The 25,266-nt window shown below is 33.4% G+C and overlaps 3 protein-coding genes across 3 annotated transcripts; 1 reads left to right on the forward strand and 2 right to left on the reverse strand.

Moving 5' to 3' along the window:
- Positions 1 to 1,743: 1,743 nt before the first annotated feature.
- On the reverse strand, positions 1,744 to 3,152 carry LOC132600213 (protein SOB FIVE-LIKE 5-like). Its single transcript, XM_060313303.1, has 4 exons — positions 2,496 to 3,152; positions 2,325 to 2,408; positions 2,149 to 2,225; positions 1,744 to 2,041 (listed from the first exon to the last, which is right to left on the reverse strand). The coding sequence occupies exons 1-4, from the start codon at positions 2,889 to 2,891 to the stop codon at positions 2,014 to 2,016; spliced, it is 585 nt and encodes a 194-aa protein (XP_060169286.1). The 5' UTR covers positions 2,892 to 3,152; the 3' UTR covers positions 1,744 to 2,013.
- Positions 3,153 to 9,608: 6,456 nt separating this feature from the next.
- LOC132598926 (nucleobase-ascorbate transporter 4-like) lies at positions 9,609 to 14,921 on the reverse strand. The gene is made up of 14 exons (XM_060312076.1): positions 14,614 to 14,921; positions 14,094 to 14,191; positions 13,654 to 13,830; positions 13,428 to 13,528; positions 13,250 to 13,325; positions 12,356 to 12,415; positions 11,810 to 11,994; positions 11,361 to 11,457; positions 11,046 to 11,132; positions 10,887 to 10,945; positions 10,549 to 10,640; positions 10,322 to 10,399; positions 10,034 to 10,194; positions 9,609 to 9,911 (listed from the first exon to the last, which is right to left on the reverse strand). The coding sequence occupies exons 1-14, from the start codon at positions 14,705 to 14,707 to the stop codon at positions 9,693 to 9,695; spliced, it is 1,584 nt and encodes a 527-aa protein (XP_060168059.1). The 5' UTR covers positions 14,708 to 14,921; the 3' UTR covers positions 9,609 to 9,692.
- A 1,675-nt stretch (positions 14,922 to 16,596) lies between these two features.
- LOC132600214 (cysteine-rich and transmembrane domain-containing protein WIH2-like) lies at positions 16,597 to 18,420 on the forward strand. The gene is made up of 3 exons (XM_060313304.1): positions 16,597 to 16,835; positions 16,969 to 17,143; positions 18,142 to 18,420. Exons 1-3 carry the CDS (start codon positions 16,787 to 16,789, stop codon positions 18,185 to 18,187), a joined length of 270 nt encoding a protein of 89 aa, XP_060169287.1. The 5' UTR covers positions 16,597 to 16,786; the 3' UTR covers positions 18,188 to 18,420.
- Positions 18,421 to 25,266: the final 6,846 nt, after the last annotated feature.

Genomic DNA, 25,266 nt, shown 5'->3' on the forward strand with positions numbered 1-25,266 from the left:
TACTGTTTACATTCACTATTTGCTGATAACAGGAGTACGGAAATTGGAAAAGAAACCAAAAAAACAGATGTTGGACTGAAGTATTCTTATATCCAACTTCTTGAAAGAGGAAAGGATACTAGGAGTCATAGAATTATAATGAAATATACGATCAACCAATATTTATCGGATTTGAAATGAAGCATATTGCTTTTACGCACGCATAATCCAAAGATGCGACACAACCTTAAGGTTGTGTTGTATGAAGCTTACCCTAACACCAACATTAGTGGTTGATTTCATTGCTTGAATCCGTGACATATAAATCATACGGAGATAACTTTACCATCCCTCTAAAGTTCTAAATGGAGTTCTTGATACAAATATGAACAAATGGTCTAATGGGATAAGAATTTTTAGAACATTTGAAAGAATTCGTCTCAAACTAGAAGAGCCGTTTCCATACGGTGTTTAATCGATTACGTATTATTCAATATTCGATTGATTGAATATAACATTACTCCTTTATTTAATTTTTTACTTTCTTGTACTTGAAAGATCATTTTATTCTGAGAAATAGAATTTGAGTTGGAAAAGTCGCAAAGAATAAGGAAATGAAGGAAAAGGCATATAACTGTGCATGACATCTAGTCCGACGACAACTTCCCAGCAGATAGAATTGAGGGAGTAAACATACTAAGTCCATAATTTTTTTTTTATATAAATCAATTGAATATTGAAGATGCTTCCAAATTAGATAAAGAGGGCACTATTAAATTAAACATGGCATGTAGCACTGGGTCGGGAAGATCTCAAGCAGGATCTCTGCACTTGAATAAAGGATCATAAGCTTACATATATGAAATATTCCAAATATTAATTTTGGCATTTTCCTCCTCATCTCTGTACGGCTTTTCTCTTACTACCCTTCATCCTTATAACATTTTCATTATCAACCTATGCTCGATTGTTATATGCCGTGTTACAAACGTTCATTACTTAGACAATTCATTTCACGAGAAATTCTCACGTTAAAACCTAGAGATCGATAATGCAAAATATATGAGATCTCTATAGGGTCATTTTTACTATTCAAATAGTAACGAGTGGTTATCTTGTACAACTTCCTCTCACTTTTGTTTATTCATCTCTTCCAAGTACGGACATAATAAATCTTTGATTCACTATGAGAACATTTCCAGAATTATGAGAATGTACTCTTGTCTGGACACTAAGAGACAAATAAGGTCTTGTCTACATTATAAGCCAATCCTTTTCCAAGACTTGGTCAGCTTGTACTGGACACAATGCTTTTCAATATGAATATCAACAAATCTTACCTAATCAGATATTATTATTATTAGTAGTAGTATAAAAAGTTCTTATGATCACATCTTCTAGCTACTTAGTTGTCCTATTTTTTCCATTGAAAGTCAAGCAAATCAATAGAAAACAAAATTTGGGATATAATTTAGAACTAAATTTGCTTGGCTTGATTGACTATGATTATTTGTCCCTATTATCTCTCCAGAAGTCTTGATTTGATTGAGAATTGATGACATGTCCAAATTAATAATCCATCATAAATGGCCAGTCAACAGAGCAATAAGATTTCACAATGAAGAGATTTTTAGGTAGGAAACTATTTACTCTCTCAATAACACCTATCCCCCGATGTGAATTCGAATTAATTATGTTAGTGATTTTCATATACCAAAAGTTATACTGGTAAAGTAAAAACTGCACACAAGCTGGCTCAACATAAACTAAAAAATGCTAAAACGTAGCTACTATTCATTGATAGCAAGATAATTAGAGGAAATGAATTCCCATTTTTTCTCTTAAAGCTGTTTCCCAATGACAACAGCTAAAAGAAAACAGAAAAAAGAACAGGAAAAGTAAAGGAACAAGAATCACTTTAGAGATCCAATTCCTTTTGCTTGGACAAATTTAACTCCTTCCCACTTTCTAAACATTCACTTGGCAGCACATAGCATCACCATTTAAAAAAAAAAAAAAAAACACTGGTAGTACTTATCCCCACCTCTTCTCTTCAAACCATCTGTTCAACAGAAGAAAAAAAAATGTTAGTTGAATCATCAAAATAATTTATTGGTAGTGAAAAAAGATAGCACAAAAAAAAAAAAAAAAAGTAACAAAGAACTTAACTGGTTTTCTTGCAATTTGTTTCCAGGCAGCAGAGATGACTGGAAATAACCATAGTGTTCCTGGTATGCAGATCTCCCCTGCATTAAAATAAATATTAATATTTCTTTTGAAGATTTTAGTAGAAAATGTTAATCAAAATATCATTTAGAAATACATGCACAAATTGCTTTAAGTACCTGAAAGTGTGTTGTAGAGTAACCTTGTGAAAAATCCAATACATTTTCCACTGACTTTGTGTTCTTGGTGGTATTAAAATTGTTCTGTAACAAGCAATGGTAAAAAGTGTCACATTCTTAAATTAATGGAAGACATAAATGTGTGTTTGGCCAAAAAACCAAGAAACTTACATTGGAGAAATCGAAGATAGGTGAGCTAGCTGTATCATCCAGTACAGAAAGTTGTTGTTGTTGTTGTTGTTGTTTTCCCTTAGCTTTCTGCCTCTTTGAATTGCTTTTTGGATTACTAATGTGTGCATAATTATTGCAACCATTAATAATGTTGTGTCCATATTCTTCTTCTTGATGAAAATGTGGAGGTCCTGAAGATGCATCAGAAACCATTGACAAATCTTCTTCTTCATCCTCCTCTTCTAGTTTTTGCTTTAAACTTTTTTCATCTTCACCATTGACAAAGTTGTTGCCTTTACTACAAGAAGGTAAGTAAGAATTTTCTAAGTATGAGGTCCAACCAGACTCACATCCACTACTGCATTCTGAATCAGCTCCCAACATTCCATAATCCATTTGGTTTTTGTATGTCTAAAAATTCAAGAAAACCAAATGGGAAGCTCTTTTTTTTTTTTTTTTTTTTTGGGAATGATGAGCGAAGCACTACACAACTATTGTTAGTGAGTAGTGACACCCCTTCTTGTTGCTAAATAGTCCAAGAAATATGTGACACGGTACCCTCTTAGCTCTATCTATTTAGTCCTTTACAAAAGTGTGGGGTTTTCAAGAGGAAAAGGCCCAAATAAGAGTGGAGCTAGGAAAAGACCAAAGGAGCAGTGTTTTGTGTTCAGGCACTCCATTCTCCTATCTATACGAATGAATCACAAAATGACAGTTGGTCATTGACAAAGAGGTCTAGACGGATCCAAAATTTAAATGTTATGGATTTAATATTTAAGATTCTTGTATCACTAAATTCATTGTACTTTTAAGATTATGATTTTTGATGTTTAGTGATTCTTTTCGCATATATATATCTATGTTCTGTATTACGATTAAACCTCATAACACATTATCTGTTTTGAGTCTAGACATGCGCAAGTTTTGCCTTCGGTTCTGAACACCAAGCCCCAAAAGCACATCTACCATATGAACTTGAGTTATGCCTTATAAATCTCCTCACATTTCTATCTCATTTTTATATGAATTCACCCAAGGTATTATATGCGACTCATCTTCAGAAGTTTGCTTTCGGCGTCACACTCCGTATAAAAAATGATGGGTTCAACTGATCCATCTGTCTCTATAGGGATAGAAGGTTTGTTTGGGGTTTGGGTGGGGAGTGGGGGTGGGGGTTAAGTAAATATGGGTGTATTTGTAAGGGAGAAAAAGAAGAAATTGATGGAATGGATGGGAACGGAGCCACAACGTTATCACATGCTGGACAGCGAGGCACTCAGTACGTTCTTTAACACAAGAGGGTACGTACACTCTTCAATCTTTCTCCACTTCCTCAGTATTTGGACTATACTCCTAAGCAAATAGAGTAAACAGTTACTCCACTATACTAATATCATTGAAAGCTAATTAATCATTTTGGGCTACATATCTCATTTCTTCTGAAACACGTTTGGTTGAAGTTGTAAGGTTAGATAGTGTATTCTTGAAACATTTATCCTAAGTGTGTACTGCATTAAGGGTCATTATTTTGCAAAAATATCAGGCAGTGGCGAAGCTAGAAGTTGTAATATGGAGATTCACAACTTTCAAAATTGCAACCTAAAGTAAGTTAAAAGGATTCAACAATACATTTTTACCCCATTTGTCAGTAAAAATTTTCAACGAAAGGGATTCAATTGAACCCCTGGCTCTGCCATTGATGTCTGCGGTGTTCCGACTCAAGCAACGAATATGAATGTGTTGAATGTTTTAGAGTCACACTATATATATATATATATATATGTATGAGTGCACCCACTGACTTAAAATACTGAATTTACATATGAATAGAGTGAGAGTTCAATATCAAGAAACGTACATTCTTAATAAAAATGAATAATGTCGATCGTTGATAATTTTGTCTGCAACCAGTTATTGGGCCAGGTGTGGCCAAGGAGAGATTATTGTTGAATAACATCAGTAATTATTGAGACCTATAAGATTGATTGAGAAAGGTAGTACTTATTTTTTGGATTGTATTAAGTAGTACCTACTTGCAAAAAATGGTGTTTCCAAACGCACTAGCACAACCATAAGTAGAGATATTTCTTGGGCCATTATGCCATATGTTAGGTCAGAAATATCTTGTACTTATCTGTAATGGTCTTTAGGATGAATCTATAGGAATTTTGGATCCAATGGAGAAGAGCGTTAGATTAGAGGGAAAATGGGATAGGATCAAGAAACTTAATTAGCAATCAGTTTAGTCAGCGAATCCAGTCAAAATTAAGATACAACATTTGACTAGTTTTTCCAAAAATGTATCGTGCTCTTTTGCCAGAAAAAGTAATAAAATTTGTAATACTTAGTTTTAAAATAGCAAGTGGGACTTGAATCTAGTGTCTATTTAGTACTATAAAAAAAATTAATGTGTTAAAATGGCCATATGCTCAGACAAGAATCTGACGTGGAATGCTTGAGACATCAGATTATGTCTGTTAACTTGGTTTTATCTCCAAGACAACTCTATGTTTGCACTTTAGTACTATATAGTATTAACTGAAACTTAATTTATACTCTTAGACTGAAGACCGAAGATGGTTCAAAGGACTTACTTAATCACAGACGCGGAATCATTATTTAAATTCTATGGGGTTTAAATATTAAGATTTTGTCATTGAATTCTTAATATTTTAAAAGTTATGGGTTCATATCTACCACCTGTTGCAATTTTAGTAAATTTTGCATATAAATTTACACTTTACATTGAAATACTGACTTCAGATAAACTAGATACCATAACATTGGATTCGCCCTGGCTTATTAAATTTAGTTTAGTAATAACAGTGTATGTGAATTCTTAGTGAAATCATTTGTTGTGTTGATATAAGGATAAGTTTCTCTCTCAGTGATTCGACTGCGTATTTTGTTAAAGTTTCACATGCTCTCTTTAGACATTTTGACTGTGTTATTATCAAAGAATTCACATGATCTCAATTTTATTTTTACACGAACTCACACACACATGTATGCACGTGTGCATATGACCAATTTGGGAGCTTACAACAGATATACACACATGTATGAACGTGCGCACACACTTCAATCTTTAATCTCGGCTTGTTTAAATATACTGTTAAGTTGAGTGTGCTCTCTGTTACTTATTCCAATGTTCACTTGTTGCTAATTATTCTCGTCCCTCTATTTCAAATTTTGGAGAAAAAAATCACTTCATTTATAAAATAGAATTATTATTTTAACAAAAGGTATGAACCAACAAAAAGGTTTTAGGTTTTTCTCCACCAATCTTTTAGGCCACACACCTATTTTCTCTCCATTCCATTTTAGTAGATAATACTTTATGCAAAAGAATTCACTAGTTAAAAAAAAAAAAAAAAAAGGGATATGATCATTTTGTAATATCAATGAAATGAAAAAAAACTTAAAAGGAAGAAGAAGACACATGAAAGATATATAGGGAATGATGCAAAGTAGCAGGCACATGAGCAGAACAATTTAGAATTCTCACATGAAATACTGATAATATTTAGTGCAGGTAGCGAGCAGTGTACTTGACCAACGTGAGCAACTGTGGTGCTGCTTATGCTTATGTGGTGGCCTCTGCTTATTAGCTTGAAGATTCAGTTTCTTGGTCTTAGTCAAAGATTAAACTCTCACACCAACACTGTCCCAAAATCATGTGCTCTTCCTCTTGGATCACTCGTCAACATTAAGACTAAACCTTGAACACAAATTAAAAAAAGAAATTAAATTTTATGTACCGGTTTTGTAAAAGATGTTTTAAAGAATTAGGTCAGTAGTTGTTAGGTTATTATAGGTAAATTTCTACGATGATATGATGGTAACCTGGTATAACAATTGTCACGCCTCAGTCTCATACAAGTTCGGGCTAGCTGTATGAATTCTTATTAACCATGGTTCTCTATTTAAATTCATCTTAGGTCATGAGTGTAGCACATCCTAACAATATTTGTATCAGGAGGATGCTTAGTGAAATTGGTTGATTTTACGTTAGTTGTCAGCCTATTGCAATCCTTCTTCTTTATCTGAACTTGGAATCGACAATATCAACAAGCTCTCAGCCTCTCACAGGTTTAAAATGCAACTTGGTGAAAAATAGTACATAATTGAGATGATGCCACATATAAACTATATTGATAGTATGAATACTCAAAAATTAAGATATCTTTTTTAAGTGAAAGGGTCTAAGATTAAAGAAGAAGAAGAAGAATTAAAGAGAAGTGTTTAACTAAAAAGGGTGTGATTTACACAAGTAGAAGTAGCAGGTGCAAGTAGCCAAAACACATTGAAGATGAAATAAAGGGCAGGGGGCAGAGGGGCATTCATTAGAAAGGTGCCAATACCCTGTGTCCAATCCAGCTCATATATGGGCTCTAATATTTATCATTTGACATATGTTGTTTTTATTATATATACTTGGATCCCATACATTTCAGCCATTCTTTCAATTAAGCCCTTTCTCAACCTACCATGTTAATTAAATGTATTTTGTTTTATAGTACTACGTCAATCATTTGATATGTGGGGTTGGGAGGAGGTCAAATCAAAAGATCATTGACCTTTGTCGTTAATCATTCTAGTCTAGCAATTATAAAGAGAAAAACTTGTATTCTAGTCCTTTTTTTGTTTTAATTCGTCTGAAAAGTCTTTTTAGGGTTTAGATCCTTGACGCCTATGTTTAAATCATTCTAGCAATTACGAATAGAAAACTAGACTATCATTCACAAAATATTTTTAAAAAATTCAAAACAAAAATTAATTTCGTTTAAAAGGCGAGAGGGTCGATACAAATGAAAATTGATAGTAAGTTGTCGACATGACATTGAACTAAAAAGAGTTACATATGAAAAGTTTGTTAAGCAGTGGATCGAAAAAGGTTAAATTTGCTCTTGTTTGAATTGAAAAAAGTTATATTATCATATTGGAATAAATAATCTAAACTGCCTTGCTTAAGAATCTTTAATGACCCGTTGCCAAAACTCTTCTTATGCTTGGAAAAAAAAAAAAAAAAGACGAATTCAATTTCTTATTGACATATAATAAATTTATAGAATTGACAAAAAGATGTGGTTGTCCGCTATTCAATAATTGGTTCATAATCTTTTATGCACCATTAAAATGAGAGAGTAATATTATTAAAATAATGAAAAGAAATTCGAGGATTAGCTGCCGCCACGTGGAGGGAAAAGTGGGATCCAAAAACATAATGCAAAATGTGATCTTACAAGATCTGTGTAGATGTAACAAGTTGTCGTTTAGTGGGAGTACTCCGTACGGACACAGCTCTGGGCTTTTCATTCCATTAAGGGCAAATAGGTAGACTTTTTTTTTGTAAAGACACGAAAATATCTTTTTGATTTGCAATCACTCAAAGCCCACCCCACGTTTTTTGTCGACCCTTCCTTTTTCTTTACTTTTTATTTTTGTTAAGGAAATAATGCTTTTCTTTTTTGAATAATGCCTTGATATTTTTGTCTTCTTATCCACAATTAACAATCTAACATATTCTATCATTACAAAAATTGATAAATTCTTATTTTCCTATGATTTTATTGACAAAACACTTTCTACGTTGTTTTTTCTTAAAAGAAAAAAAGTGGAGTTCGAAGTACAACTGTTACAACATGTAATTTTAAATGTGAATTGTATTTCGTATTTTTCCTGATCAAAATTTACATAGTAAGAAATTGGATAAAACATAATAATCACAATTTTTTAAATTATTCTATCACTACAAAATTTAAAAAAATCTTATTTTCCTATACTGTTATCGACAAATTATTTTCTTCGTTTTTTTTTTTTTGTTTTGTTTTTAAAGAGAGGAGTTCGAAGTACGACTGCTACAACACGTAATTTTTAGTGTCAATTTAGGTAATTATTTCTTATTTTTCCTAATGTAAACTTTACATAGTAAGAAATTGGATTAAACATAAAATATAATAATCACAATTTTTAACTAAACTTTTTTAAAAAGCTATAGTTCAAAGAAGGAAATGTCTGAGACCCCAACAGTAACTGTCACATAAAATGGGCCAGATGAGGCACTACTTTTTTAACACTTTTTTTATTGTGAGATTATTTACTATTATAAATTGGAGATAATCTCAGGCTCTTTGCAATCTTATAAACGTGCTATCTGATATTCTTTTTCTTTAATTTTTTTTGGTGTGGATTGTCCGTGTTGGACGCTGTTGAAACGGAGGTTAATCATTTTAAGAACAAATTGAAAAAAAAAAGACAAAAGAGAATGCTTTTTTTTTTTGGTTTCGCGGATTGACCTTCATTTTGGGGTGTTCTTTAATTTTTGACGTTCAAATTGGTGGTCTTTAAGTTTTGTCTTTCGCCTAATACCGAGGTTGTGGATTCGAACCCCAACTTAGTTAAAAAAAAAAATTACAAGGAAGAATTTCCCAAATCTGTCCATGCAAATTCTGCCTATTTGTAAAATTCTGCCTGAAGGACAAAAGTTAAAGACCACCATATTGAGGGACGAAAATTAAAGACCACCCCCAGCGAAGGCCAATCCTGCAAATTGCCCAAGAGAATGGACTTGGATGTGAAGCCCACTTGTTCGCATGTAAAGGCTGGCCCAGCTCCGAGTCCAATAGTCCACCACTTCTAATCAAGCCCAATTTTATCTATTGTTCAGTTCCAGACTTCCAGGCTCCAGCACAAGTCTTGTCATTTCTGATTTCTCAATGTATGTATATATATGTAATATGTATATGTATATATGTGTGTATCCATTTCACAAATTGAAGGAGTAGAGAATATACACAACAGAATTGGAGCCCTGAAGGCCGTTTATGTTTTTAAAACTCATGACACTACAGTTCGAACTGTAACTAACAACGACAATGGTTGGAAGCATTACAACAAACTGGAACCATCAAATTAGCAAATTTAACAATTCATATGATTATAATTTATATACATGCATGCAGTCTTTAAATCAGTTCAAAATTATATGTATTCTGCTTGAAATAGAAGCATATTATCTAATTAAAGCACCATATAATAATACATCAAGCTAATCAACTCACCCTTTTACTAAAATAATATCAATAAGTAGTTATCAACAATATCAGTGGATTAGACAAATCAAATGCCACACTTCGTTCATTTCTTCTTTGTTCCGAATATTTCCACAAATTTCTCATTCTTAACATCAGTGTGTCATACTGAAGGAAAGTACTTGGAGAGGCCATAAGGGAGAGAGTAAAACTCTTCACTTCGGGGATCTCGGTGAAAGTACTTGAACTTAGCCCACCAATGCCTTCCACTGTCTATCCTGGTTAAGGGATGCCCGCGCGCGAGAGTGTTGTCTAAGAAGTAAGCTATAATTCCTGCCACTGTGGCATGGGACGTGAAGATCACTTGCATAATCCGGTCAATCTGCACATAAAATAAAGGGTAGATAAGTTATTATTCAATCCTGTGATGCAAGAAATGTCGTCTTATCGAATGGAAATGCTGTTAAAGGGGAGTAAATTATGACTTTTGGTTTATGTACTAACCGTGGCTGAGCCAGATTGAACAGGACTGCGACCAGTGGTTATGACAGAACCATTGAAGTATTGTGGCACGGAAAGGCCCATGTAGATCGAGAAACCTAATATAAACTTAGTCCTATAGCTGTTCAGGTTGCAGAATTGTAGTAAATCAAAACCAGCAGCAGCTGCCTCATCCAATAAACACCAACATAAGTGAAATAGTTTTTTTTACAGTAAAGGAAACTGGACTCAAAACTATTGGCAGATGGAAAGAAGAAATTGCATGTTCTTAACATAAGAGAAATCACTTACACATGAGGCCAAACAGGACGCAATATAAAGCTCCAATTATAGGCAGAGGTATTGAAGCAAGAATAGCTCCGACTTTTCCTGTTTGTGATCAAAGAGAGGGAAGCCATCAGTCTCAAAATTCATAAATAGACTGCAATGACTTGGCAGAAGAAATAGAATCATTAGTTTCAAAACAATAAACACACAAGCAACTACCAAGATCAGCTCTGTAATACTATGAGTCTCACCTAACACAGAAAAGAAAAGCATAAACACTGCAGAGATTTGAATTACTCTTCTGCTTCCAGCTCGTGTCAATGCTAAAAGACCTACATTTTCACTTCATAGTTCAAATGAGAAAAGCATTAGCAACGCATGGTCAGTGAAGAGGTACCTGCAGATGGCTTGGAGATATCTAGAGATGACATCATTACTGGAAAATGTAAACTATCGTAATACACTTCACAACTTAGCCTTGTTTTTTTCCCTAACCTTGCTCATGTCCTTGATTTTGAATTTAGTATGAAGTACAGAACAGAATAAACATCCTAGGTTAAGCTTTTCCTAAGGCGGATAGATGTATTACACTGATACAGTAGATCCGCAAGGAGTTCCCCATAGGCCATTGAGCAACATACCTATTCCCTGGACAACAACAAAAACAAAATTGAGTTCCACAGAGAATTATGGATCAAAAGAAAGAATCCGTTGTTAGTGAGAATGTCAATAAGGTAAATGTACTTACCAGCCATCCAGCACCACGGCTCAGAATGGAAGCTGGGCAAAATGTTGCACTTCCATATCTCGCAGCTGCAATAAATCCTCCAGTAGACTGTCAAAACAGATTGGGAAAATGTTCATCAGAAGGATAATATCAACATGAATGATTAAGTTCAACCTAAAAAGTACACAATGTTAGTCGCTTAAAGCTTCAGTAATTATGGATTAGCATCTCACAGCTTACAGTATAGTCATAAAACAGTTCTTGGAATTAAGATATTAAATTTTCAAGATAGGTTTTACTAAATATTAGACTAAACATTGGCATCAAGATATAAACCTCAACGTGAGAAACGAAAACTGCAGCCGTCATCAGAAAGATTTGTCCAGCATCAACATTGGGAGTACCCCATTGCAATGGGTAAGGAAATCTTATCCTGCATTTCCAAATATGAGTTCCTGAGAACAGAAGCAGAAAAAAGGAACCCACCTAACATTGGAAATTGTAAGACCACATATTCTTTAACATCCAGACTTTGTCACTTTATTTACGTCTACAGTCGGTTTACCTTTTTTTGTAATAGTTAAAAGCCAAAAGAGTGTTGAAACATGTATCATTTAAAGGAACAATAGAAATGTCAAACTCAATTGAAGCAGATATTCCAAAAGAAAAAGCAATCACTAAACGATTCTGTTGAAGTACAAAACTATCCATGTTTTAACAAGTTTAATGAATGAATAATTAAGAGAAGGGACTATATAGAAGTGCAAATGTTAGTGTAAACACACCATGAAGCTCCACCAACGAGCCCAGAGCGATCAACTCGGCAACTGAACTGAGTCTGTAGGGGTTTGTTCTTGTATGCACCTGCTACTGTGAGAAGGGCTGCAAATGCCCACACTATTCCAACGGATAACAGGACAGCGAATCGCTCAAATATGGGTAGCTTTAATTTCCACATATGGGGAATGAACTGCACAGACATTAATTAATACATATTAAGGGACCAAAAACAAAACAAAAAAACTAATATCACCACAAATGATCTCCGCATCCATTCGTCTACTGCTTAATCTTTATGTAGTGGAACTAAGTAAAGAATCACAAGCAATCCTACTAGCACTTTTATTTGCTTTTCTTTATCCATTCAGCATTTGATTCTCCAAATCATGATGCAACTTTTCCCATTAAAAGATAGTAGTGAACCCGAATGAATACAATAAAGTAAAAGACATTTATATCAGGTCTCAGTGATTACAAACATTAATAGAACAATAGGTGCATATAATACATGCATCTCAAGACTGAGTTAGATAACTATTAATAAGGCTTACTTGTGACAACAATATAAGTAGCATTAACTCTTGAAGTCCAATCTCAACACATTCTCCCAGCTGCCATCAATCAACGGAAATAAATTAAAACTCAGTAAACCCATTTAAGAAAGGAAACAAAAATGATACTGATTAATGGAACTAAAGATATGAATAGGGCCAACTTTAGGCTTCTGTGTCTGGATAATTCGAAGAAGTGATAAGCTAGATTTATGGAAGCGGATGCAGGATTTGATGCTTATGGGTTTCAACCCATTTCAAATTAAAAAATATAAAGAGACAAAATAAAAACTACAGGTGACCAAGAATTCGAACCCTTTGACCAAAAGAAACAAAGCTTTAAGAGTTCCTTCTTTGCCACTAGACCAATAACACACTTTATTAACAAATTCCCAAATCGTGTTTCTTAGATATGTACGGAACTTTTGAATACAAATATAGGATCTGCACATACATGGGGGTTCCGAGAACCCCCATATGATATGCTACATCCGTCCCTACCAAAGTGAATTACTTTAAGTACTGTAAAGTGATGAATTCAAACTTTTCAGTGTTAGGATGAATGTTTTCTCAAATGCTATAGAAGCTGCATCAGACAATTCTCATAGTAGCTGCCTATATAGAAGATACTCCTTCAGTTTCATTTATATAGCTATGTTTAATTGGACACAGAGTTAAAGAAAGAAAAAAGTACCAAAAGTATCCTTATGGTTTTAAGCATGTTTTAACATTTCTATGACTATAAAAGCATGTTATTAAGTGTAAAATGGAGAGTTTAAACATAAATAATTTCCAAATTTAAAAAATGTCATTTTTGTCTGAAACAAACTGAAAAAGGAAAGAGTCGTGTAAAATGCAACCGAGTAAGTATTAAGCATTAGCCAAACTTCTTACAAGTGGAAAACCGTGCTCATATAGCCCAATGCCAACAAGCAACACCAGTGGAGCCTTAGAAAGCGGAGACAGGAACCTACATTATCAAACAACTCGAATCAAACATTCTCTTCTACATGAACGTGGTAACTACTAATATAATGCTGAAAATAATACAATTCTTCGAAATGGCCACGACCTTGTAACAATTCTCCAAATTCCAAGAAAGCCAAGTAATATCGGAAGAACGGATGCGATCATCAGAGCCCCCTGCATGCTTCTCATCGATTGTTTAAACCTCTAAAGAAAATGATCAAAAGTTAAAAAAGAATCACTAATGCTGTTATAATCAGAAGATTTTATTTTTGAAGGCTAGAATAATGCACAAAACAGAAAAATGGAGCAAGAAATTCAATAGTTCCAACCTCACGAGGAACAAGGTATGTATTGTATCTATTGGATAATGCGATAAAAACAGCTGGAACTATGAATCTGAATGATCCACCTATCACCACTGGAAGCCGAGTTCCAAACCAAGATTGTAAAAGCGTATTCACTCCAGAAACAAAGAGCAAAGTTTGTATCACTTGAGCTTTCTCCACCTGGAAGACATAAATGTTGTAAGTATACTAAAGCCCCACATAATTGGTTCCATGGTCAGGACATTGGACTCTGAATCCAGTTCAAATCTCGGTGGAACCTTAAAAGCCTAGGGAATGTCCAGGACTTGCTTCTTCTTTTTTTTTTTGTTATATGCTCAATTCTCAAGCCAATATTGTACACAAAAACCATAAAAATAAATTCGACTGGCATATAAATCTCTGACTGAAATTGATAAAGAAGATAAAAATAGAGAAGTACTTACGTTGCCACCACCCATTTGAGGGACAACGATGGTAGGGATGATGACGCTAGTGCCAAGCATTACTAAGTAGTGTTGAAAACCCAGTATAACGGCCTCAACTGCATAATTTAAAGTAGGAAATCAGAATTTAGCTTCCATTTTCAGGTCCCTCCAAGTAGACAATATATACATTTTATGAAGAGCATTTGTTAATTATGCAATATAAACTTCAGCATCAAACAGAGTAGGAACTATCAAACTTGGTGAAGTAGTATTGAAAATTATAAAAAAAAAAATCCCAACTTTACAAATTACAAATTTAACAATCATTTCTAAGTTTTAGAACCAAGGACATCTTGAGCACCAAGTCAGAAAGGATCTAATGATTTGTGAGTTCATTTCTCAATAGATCATTCAACTTGTTATTTTTCTACAAAACTTACTAAACTAACTTTTGTCATTATAATTTCATCCAATTTATGTTTTTTTTTTTTTCAAGAAAATATTCACTAAATATGTGTGTAAATTAAGATATACTTACCCCAAGAAGGATTGCTATTAATACAGTAATCGACTCCGGGAAGTTGGTCTTTCACCGGGTGAGGCACGAATTCATCTTTCGCCGGTCCTGTCATCTCTTTTGTACCACTTTTATATGTCTCAGTAAACTCTTAATCTCTTTTTTTCATACATATATATAGATATCCAATATGCAAAAGAGTAAAGCAATGTATTTTACTGATACTAGTACTAAATTATTGACGTTAGGAGAAATCGTAACACTTGAGGTAAAAGAGCAGAAGAGGGTTTAATTTGCATGGGAAGACTAGCTTTTTTACAAGTTAGAAAAAAAACCACGTTAAGTAATGAACGGGGAAGAATTTAAAAAGGGGGAAAAGACGGGAATAAAAAAGATAGATATGGTTGGTTAGTGGTCGTTGAGACTAAAGAGCCAACTACTATCTTTTAGAAATTGATGTATGACCCCATCTGTTTTCTATGAAAAGTGAGCTAGCTACTCCAAGAAATTTTGTGTAAGGGTTAGAGGGTAAGCCTAACTAACACTCCACGTCCACAAATGGATTTAAGATATATATATATATATATATATATATATATATACACACACAACAACAACAACAACCACCCAGTGAAATCCTACAATGCGGGGTCTGGGGAGAATAGAGTGTACCCAGACCTTACTCCTATCAAGATAGGACAACTGTTTCCGAAAGAACCTCGGCTCAACAAGATATATATATATATATATATATATACTGGAAGGCAGAAATAAAATAGAGTTTAGGCAATATTTTTAAAATAGTTTTACGTGTTATAGCATATAACTTATCTTATTTTTAAGATTTTAAATTTTATATTTCAAGAAGAGTTAACTATAAATATCATTTTAATGACCTAATGGTGTGATGAAACTATTTACACTTAGACAATATAGCATTTAAAGTTTCTGTGTTCCTACAACCACCTCAAGTAAATATACAATATACAAATACTCAGGGGCATAGCCAGGTGGCTAAGGGGTTCATCCGAACCTCTTTTGGCGGAAAATTACGCGGTTTATACAAGCTTAAAATTATTTTTTATGCATATATAGTAGATATTAAACCCCATTTGGCTTTTTCGTATGTCTATTTCTTCATATTTTGAACTCCCTTAGTGAAAATCCTGACTCCGCCACTAGAAATACATAGTTTGAGCATAAGTTACTGGTTTCATGTGAACCCGTCAGAGAGACTCTTTTGCTTCAGGACCCAAAAATTTCAGGCCCCATATTTTTTAATGAGTAATGGATTTATGATTATATTTTCGCTTTCACAATATATTAATTTATAGGAAAAGGTAAAAAACAATATTAAAAAAAAAAGTTGATTATTTTTTATATAGTAGAAATATTTTAGAATTTTGAACTAAACTAAGAACATAGTTTATACAACAACATCCAATGAATTATGTTGCAAACACATAACTAACATCTTATTAACGTGATTTAATCCTTCTAATATAAATAATAACCCGTAGAAATAAGGTCAGATTAGCCCCTTAAACTCTAACAAATATACACTAAGGTCATATATAAGATAAATAAACATAAATTTGGTGAGAATTATTAATTGATACAGATAATGTGATCATAAAAATGATATTAGTAACTTTCTATTACTGACTAAAAGAACTTATGACAAACACCTTATCATTATTTTCGTTTTATCTGAATTTGAAACCAACTATACTTTAATTATTCCTAAGTGAAGTTAATTGAATGGAGTAATAATGTAAAAAGTGATCTTAAATGTTAGAACCATGGAAGAGATGGATCCTAAAATCTTGTGGTCTTCCGTTTGAATAGGAAACTTTATATCTTTTAATTAACTGAAAAATAATTAGTTTTGCTTGTAGTTCGCTAAAAAAAAATCAACGTGTTTAAATCTTTCATTTTATTAAGGAATTGATTTTCTAAAAAAAAAAAATAGTAATGAACTAATACTAGGAGTAATATGTTTTTAGACGGGAAAAAAAGAATCTATTAATAATTTTCTCTATCTATTTGACAAAATCATATTGATAATTTTCTCTATCTATTTGACAAATTAACCATACGAGAGAAACATGAAAACATAAATTTTTCAATGGGATTGGTTGAATTATTCTAGATAATCAAGCAATTCGAAGAACACATATACAATTAATTAATTATGAGTTATTACAATCAACCTCCTCCGGTTGGTGTACCTCCCCCTCAAGGTAACAATTTCTTTATTGTTTTTCATGAGTTCTTTATGATATTCCAGCTAGGAATTAGATCTAATGGAATATGACGTTGAAGTGATTTGATGATTGAATTTGATTCTAATTGGATTGGAAAATAACTAATTAGGATATCCACCAAAGGAAGCATATGGGTACCCTCCTCAGGGATATGCTCCACAAGGTTACCCTCCTCAAGGATATCCTCAGCAAGGCTACCCTCCTCCGCCGTACGGCGCCCCTCAGTACGCTGCTCCACCGCCTCAAAAGAACTCATCTGCCACCAGCGGCGTCATGACTGGCTGGTATGCGCAACCCCCACCCCCTACCCCTCACCCTTCATGTCTAAAGATTAATTCATGTGTTGTGCATGCATGCATGCATAATGCAATTCCTCTTGCTTGCATGAACAAGATTCGTATGAGAAATAAATTTTGATCTATATAATTTTCTGAAAAGGATATTCAGATTTTGAGGTTTCTCTAGACATTGAGGTTGACATGAAATCAAGGCAGAAGCCACATGTATTTAAGGCCCCTTGGAAAAATTATAATATTATAATAAAAGTAGGACACAAAAAGTACTATAAGTTCCCATGGTGGTTTTATTCTTAAAGATTTTTGTCTTTTCAGGTGACTTCTTTTGTATTAGTTGTATTTCTCCAAATGATATCTACAGTTTACTTATGCTGATGCAAACATAGAACACAGTTGTTTAAAAATAGCAATATCTGACAGTAATTTTATGAGCTAATAGAAGTAGATTAATTATTGAGTCCTAAACAAAAATGTTGGTATGTGTATATTTTGAAAGGACTATATATGTTCTAATTAAAGCTCTGGGATGAAAACAGTTCTTATTTTTGCTGCTTCTTTTTTTTGTTCCCTGTATGATTGTGCACTGAGTTTCTTGAGCAACTATGACATAACAAATAAAATAGAGTTTTCTCCTTTCCTTATGTGATATAGATGGTCGGTACCGAAGGCATGATATTTACCAAGGAGTTCAATATCTAATATATATATATATATATATATATATATATATATATATATATATATATATATATATATATATTAGAGAAAAAAAGATTAATCCTATATATACAATATAATTTTTCAATGTTTGTACGTATAAGTCTATAACCAGCTCCGTTAGTGGTCATTTAGTCTTGCAATAGGTTAATTGTAATGTTAATATGACTTGTATAGTCTAGCACATTCCCCTCGTAGAGTAACTCTCTTATATTTTGATAAGACAGAGAAAATTAAATTAATTTTTTGCTCTGTTAATGTTTTTGCAGTCTGGCTGCGGTTTGCTGTTGCTGCCTTTTAGATGCATGCTTTTGATAATAAGCTGAAATCGTTCGGAAGGAAAATGACATCCACTAATGAGCTTCTGCAAATCACAGGATCTATCTTTTTCCATTTTGTCATGTCTTGCTCCTTTATAAGCATTGAACCTGCATTTGGGAATATAAGACTTTTATATGGCTTATTAATTCAAGGCATTCAAGTATATCTATTCACTAAATTGAAGGTTATGTACATGTTGAGACATCTTATTATCTTCGTGGATAATCCAGTTGACATATGTTCCATCTATTGATGGTATAAAATGATGACAATTCGTTATGGAGTAACACCCTTTGATCAAACTATGTTGGTTTAAAAAAAAAATTGTCAACGAGGCAAGGACTTGATTGATAACATTTTATCGTGTAGTGATTTTTTTTCCTTTGCAATATTACGCATATCTAGTAAAATAACGTCTTCCATAGGAAAATATGACCCTCTTATATTAAAGTTTGCCATAACTAAAGCTACCGAATTTATGGGGCTGAAAAACTTCACTGGAAAAATAACTGTACCATCAATTATATCAATTGCCAACCACCTGAAGCTAATATTTTTAAGGTTTTTTTACTTGCCATAGCTACTTCTAAGACCTATTTATGAATAGTAATTACCTTTTATTTTATTTATTGTTCATAACTAAAATATTTTCTTAATTTACACATCATAACTAGTGTCTTGTATTTCACAAGTTTCTGTTTTAAATTAGTTTTCTCTCACCTCTCAAATCTATTTCTCCCTCACTCTTCTCTTTCTCTCTCTCCGTTCCCTCTCCAAATACATAAAGATTTCGAGCAGCGTTGAACAAAAGCTAATTAGTCATGGTCCCAGAGAAATATAAAAGTGTTGATGAGATATTTTCGATTTTTATACCAAATGCAGATCATCGGAAAATACACCAAATACAGATCTAAGAAAAAACCATGGACTCCAGCATTACAGGCGGCTACGACTGGAGGTGACGACGGCGACGATGACTTTTTTCTCATTTTTACTCTTCCCATCTTCATCTTATTTCAAAAGATTTCCAGATCTACTTGCTTTGTTCGTCGTCGAAAATGGAGGTGACAGTGGCGGTTTTTATTAGGTGGAAACAACTCGGTTTTAGATATTGTTTTGGGTGTTTGTTTCCTACTGGTTACACAACTGATTTTGTTTGGTTTGTTTTTTTACTTTTCCGACATTGCCACTTCTTCTCCGCGGCGGCAGCGGTGGTTCACTGGACATGGGATTTCTACTGTAAGGATAGTAGTGAAGGCGAAGAAAGTGCAGTGCATCAACACACCCTCAAATTCCAACGCCCATCCACCATTAAACTGCTCTTTTGATCGAATTTCTCTATGTTTTTCATTAATAATTGTTGAATCTCTTCTCTCATTGATAACAACGCTATTCTACCGCCCTCCGGCATGAATCGAACGCATACTCCACCTCCGATGAGAGTTATGGAGCTTCATGCTCACCAAGTGTTTGATAAAACGTTTCGGTGTATTTCAGTGTGTTGTTTCAGTATATTTCGTTTGTATTTCAATGTATTTCTAATTTATGAAACAGTTTCTGATATATTTTATTGTATTCCATTGTATATACGCATACTATAATTTTTTATTTCTTAAACAATCAACCATATTTTATTGTATTCCAGTGTATATTTTTCTGTATTTGGAAGTATTTCTAAAAGTTTGGAATGGAGTAATTTGGAGAGAGAAACGTGGGTTGTTATGGAACTTCAAAGGTTATGCGTGATACTTGGTTGATTTAATTTGACTTACCATTTAAAATGAAAGAAGAGAATTTGTTCCATAAATACATCCTATTTTTACTCTGCCAGATTTTGTATTTTAGTGCATTTCAAAAATGCAAAATCTGCCGGATTTTGTATTTCCGTGTATTTCCCTGTATTTTAGAAACGCTAAATACAACCGAAATACAACAAAAACTAGCTACGATTTGTAAATATAGAAAAAGTAGCTATAAATTATTAGAAGCTATTAAAAGGTAGTTGTTTATGTAAGTCTCACTATTTTTAAAACTCAATCTCATTTAATTAAAGAGATAGAGTAAGAATGGAAGTGAAGCATATTGCATAAGGAAGCTAACAAAGTAGAATTAGGATTTAGCTAAGCATGGAAGTTTTATGGACCCTTTCGAGAGATTAAAGTTGTATCAAGTTACCTTCTCAGGTAAATGATCATGATCATGATCATTCATATAGTCAAAGTCATAATTTGAACATGCTAACAAATTCATAGTTCATTTTAATTACCGAGTTTATAATTAAACGTTTATACTATTTAATAAATTTTTAATGTATACATCTTTACTACCAAAAGAAGAAAAGAAATTCACTAATAGAAGCAATTCCAAAGCCAAAATACCAAATAAGACTAGAAAGGAAAAATACAAAAAAAATTGCACGTCTCGATATAACATCGAATAAGTTGGGAAAATTCGATGCAACATTTGGAAATTGCTAAAAAATAAATTGAGTTGAAAAAAGAAAGAAGTGTGTAAGTGTAACATAAAAAAGAAGGGTTAGAAATTGATCCCTTTTTTATTTGTAAATTTCAGTTTTGATTCTCATATTGTTCGACTTAATATATTTAATCTTCAATTTGTTGAAACATGCATTCCTGATCCTTTGCATAATTTTATCATAATTATTACATGTTTCGCTATTTAATTACACATGTGTTATATTAAGTTTGTAATATTCTTTATGATTGAAGGTAATACAGTTCTAAAAACAAATCAAATATAGTAACATGAAAAATAAAAAAATAAAAATAGTAACACAATTCTTATCCTATTTACCTCCCAAGGTAGGGGTACTGTCTCGGTACACTTCACCCTACCCAGACCCCACAAACTCTTTATCCCTCAAGGTAGGGTTAAGGTTTGCATACACTCTACTCTTCTCATACTCACTTTGTGGGATTTCATTGGATATTTTGTTGTTGTAACATAATTCCTACATGAAATGACTAAAAATACATAGCTCAATTAATTAAAGATTAAATATGCTATCCGATATCAGAAGTAGGGTGCTCATATATCGGTATGGGTCGGTTTTTGGTTAAATCAAAACTAAATCAACTTAGTCGATTTTTTAATTATTAAAAACAAACCAAACTAAATGTAGTACATATCCATCAGTTTGGTTATTGACGGTTTGGTGCGATTTTTCGATTTTTAAGAAACCTAATGGTTCTTTTCTCATTCATTATTTTTCCTATGATTAACTAGGAAAGAATTTTTCATCGATCCTTTTTCAAGTTATAATCTGTTATTACCCTTTTATTGCAGGAGCTATAAATTTCGTGGATTATGGAGAGAGTATCTTAAGATCTATAAACTTTAATCAAGTGAATAAAGTTTACAAGAAATACAACTTTTTTTTAGGTAAATATCATAGTTGTGTTCTTTGAATAAATGAGTTCGAATCCATGGATCTCCTTTAAGAAATGAGCTTAAGGTGTAAAGTTCATTAGACTAATAGAGATAAAGAAAATTTTGATGAAAAAGTAAACAAAACATATGATTTTTTTTAATTATCATAACGTGTATATATAATTATAAAATTTGTGTATATTATTAAGTCGGTATAGTTCTGTTGTTTTTAATACAACCAAAACAAACCAAGTATCATCGGTTTTTCAAAATTCAAAATTAAATCAAACCAAACCCAAACAACCTTCTGTTTATTTATTCGGTTTGATTCGATTTGTTGTTTGAATCGATTTTTAACCAAACCGTGAACATCCCTAATCAGAAGTAGGGGTGTTCATGGCTCGGTTTGAGCCGGTTATTCTCTAAAAGATGACCAAATCAACTTAGTCGGTTTTTCAAATGTTAGAATCAAATCAATTCAATTAAATCGAGTTTTCATTGCTTCGGTGTTTGTCGGTTTTTTAACGATTTTTTTTAAATATATGACCATATACGTTCAAGCACATATTAAATTGACTATTTTCTAGCATAACACTACCAAATCAATTACTTGTATTTGAGACAAGAAGGAAATATAAATCTGATCAAATTATATATGTACTTTCTCCAACAATTGGTATGCATCATCTAAGAATTTAGCCATTTTCAAGGAAGATTAATTAAAAAAAAGGCTTTTACAATGAATTTATTTTTGCGCAGTAAATTAAAAATCTAGTTGTGATATACCAAGATATCTTGATGAATAATTGAAGGACTCAAAAACAAGTTATTTTGAACAAGAAATAGATTCTTAGAATTATCAAAAAAACAATAACAAATCAAACTAGAAAGTAAATACAAAAATTGGATTACTATAAAGGCAAACATGTAAATTATAAATTAGAGTGCAAAAGATTAATGTCATAAAATTTCAAACTTTTTCCATAAAAGAGTGTTTGTGTGTGTGTATATATATATAATCTATAACTTTTAGATAGATATTTATATTGTCGATTTAGTTCGGTTATTTTTTTGCTTAAAATCAATTTTTTTTCGGTTTATAAAATAAAAAACCAAAATCAAATCAAACCAAAAGTGTCGATTTCTTTTCTCTTCGGTTTGATTAAATTTTCTGTTTGGTTTGACTTTTCAACTTTCCGTGAACAGCCCTCTGTCTGGATGGTTGTTTCCTGTGGTTCATTAATGTACAGTATGGTATGGTACAGTATGGTGTTGTATTTTATTGTACTGTATTAATGAACACAATGTTTAGAGATTGTATCGTTTGTTGTGGTTTAATAACATTTGTATTGTTTGGTTTGACTGTATGGTACTGTACAATAACTTGTAAGTTTACTAAAATACCCTTAACTCTTAATTAGAAATTAATTTATATATATTAATAAAACGCAAGTAAAAAATAAAATGGGAACTTTAAAAAATAAGTAGGTAGTGGGTGGTAAGGTCGGGGTGCGTAGGTGGTATGTTGGGGGTGGGGTTGGGTGGTGGTGAGGGGTAGTGGGTGGGGGTGGTGTAGGGGTAGTGGGTGGGGGTGGTGGAGGGGTGGATAGTGTGAGATGGGTGGTTGTGGGATGAGGGTGGGGGTAGTGGGTTGTAGGGTGGGGGTGAGTGGTTGTGGAGTGGGCTTGGGCGGTAGTTAGAGGTAGTGTGTGGTGGATGGGGTAATGGGGGTGGGTGGCATAAGAGTGGGGTAGTTGAGGGGTTGGGTGGTAGTGCGGGGGTGAGTGGAGGGGGTGGGGGTGAGTGGTAGGGTGGGGGTGGGGTGGAAGGTAGAGGGTGGGCTATAATGGAGAAATTAAATACGTAACTGTTACACCTTGGAAAATTTCCCGTTAGCATACAGAGAGTAAGCTAGCGAGGGGGGCGACGTATACAATGATTACAATGATTTGATAAGTAAGAGATGGTATTTGATGATTCCAATTGAGATTCAAAGACATTAGGCGTAAGGGAAGAAGTTTATCAAAGAAAGTAAAGGATATATTGCAAGTCGGGTAAGAATTATGAGCGACAAGTTGATGATGGCATAATGATGTCTTAGGGAAGAGTGATAACGTCCCTTCGATTGGTATTGAGGTGTTAAACAAGTGCCAAGAAGGTTCCATAAGGATTGGAGATCAAACGAGTTGACGAGAACGAAATCAGGACAGCTGGGCATTATACGGCCCAACATACTGGTCGTATGTTAGGCCGTATAATTATCCAAGAGGGGCATCACCTACTGGACCAAACATACGGCCACACATATGGCCCGTATAAAATGTATGGACCGTATGTTGGTTCGTATATGTTTGTCGGGATAGATTTAAACAATTAATATAAGGACCCCTCCCTCATTAATTCATTTCATTTACACTCTCTTCTCTTCAAGAAACCTCTAGAACATTCTCCATTGTTCATCCATGAGAAATCAAAGGAAATCCATGATCAAACATCATCAAACCCATGAAAACAAGTGTATGAAACCTAGCAAAAGTTTATCTACACCAAGAAAACTCAAGGGAAGTGAGTTAGGGTTTTGGTGCAAGAAAAGAAGTCTCATTCAAGGGTTGTTCCTTCATCATCTAAGGTGATTTTTATGATTAGTATTTGTTGTCTAAGGTGTTGAAATTTGAAAACACTTAGATTGTAGAAAGATATAGGAGATGGGTCATGAAAGTGTGAATAGTGACATTGTTGGGAGAAGGTTGGGATTGAATTGTGAATATTAGTATGTTGTGATTGTAAATATGTTATAAATGACATTTAGAACATGGAATAAGTATTATATGTGAGAAAATGCGATAGTGAATTATAACCACAATTATGGAGAAATTGAAGGGAAATAGTGAATTGCGGATAATGTAAATGAATGATGATTGTTGTCTATTGTATGGTGAATGTTGATATGGATGTTTGGGAATTGAAATATGATATGGAGAAAATAGTATAAACAAAGGAAATGCTGCCCAGTTTTTCCTAGAAATAATAACACATTCATATAGTCGATTAACTAACGTTAATGCGAATTCTCTTGAAGGTAGAAACGTGGGCATTGAAGGAGAACAAGCAAACGATAAATTAGTTAAACGTAAAAGGTATGTGAGGCTAGTCCTTTCTTAATTAGTTAAACGTAAAAGGTATGTGAGGCTAGTCCTTTCTTTCTATGGCATGAATCCTATAGTATGACTTTCCTTCCTCTTCATGACTTCCCATGTTCCGGAAAAACTATAAGCCTATGTTCATGAATAGCTATATGAGATAAGAGATATGTTATGAGCCTAATAATGATGATGATAAGTTAAAGTATAGAGATTCTAGAGTTCATGATATGATGTTCCTATAAAGTTAATGATGTCATTTATTGTATACACTCACCTTAACTACTATTTCCTTCAAGGTGAGACAGAATACTTATAATGCTTCATAATGGAATCGGGGGTTCACGACCTTATGTCACCGCGGTAGAGTATAATTGTCTTAAGTTTCCAGTCATGCATTATGATAAGAGTATGATATGTACATGATGTTATTACGTCGTGCCTATATGGCCGGACAGACACCGCTAAGGCGGGCAGCTATATGTATACACCTTGTCCAGATGGCATGGGCAGACATCACTAGTGGGCTGCATAAGATGGTAC

The sequence above is a fragment of the Lycium barbarum genome, chromosome 6 (genome assembly GCF_019175385.1).
Source record: "Lycium barbarum isolate Lr01 chromosome 6, ASM1917538v2, whole genome shotgun sequence".
Classification (NCBI taxonomy): Eukaryota; Viridiplantae; Streptophyta; class Magnoliopsida; order Solanales; family Solanaceae; genus Lycium; species Lycium barbarum.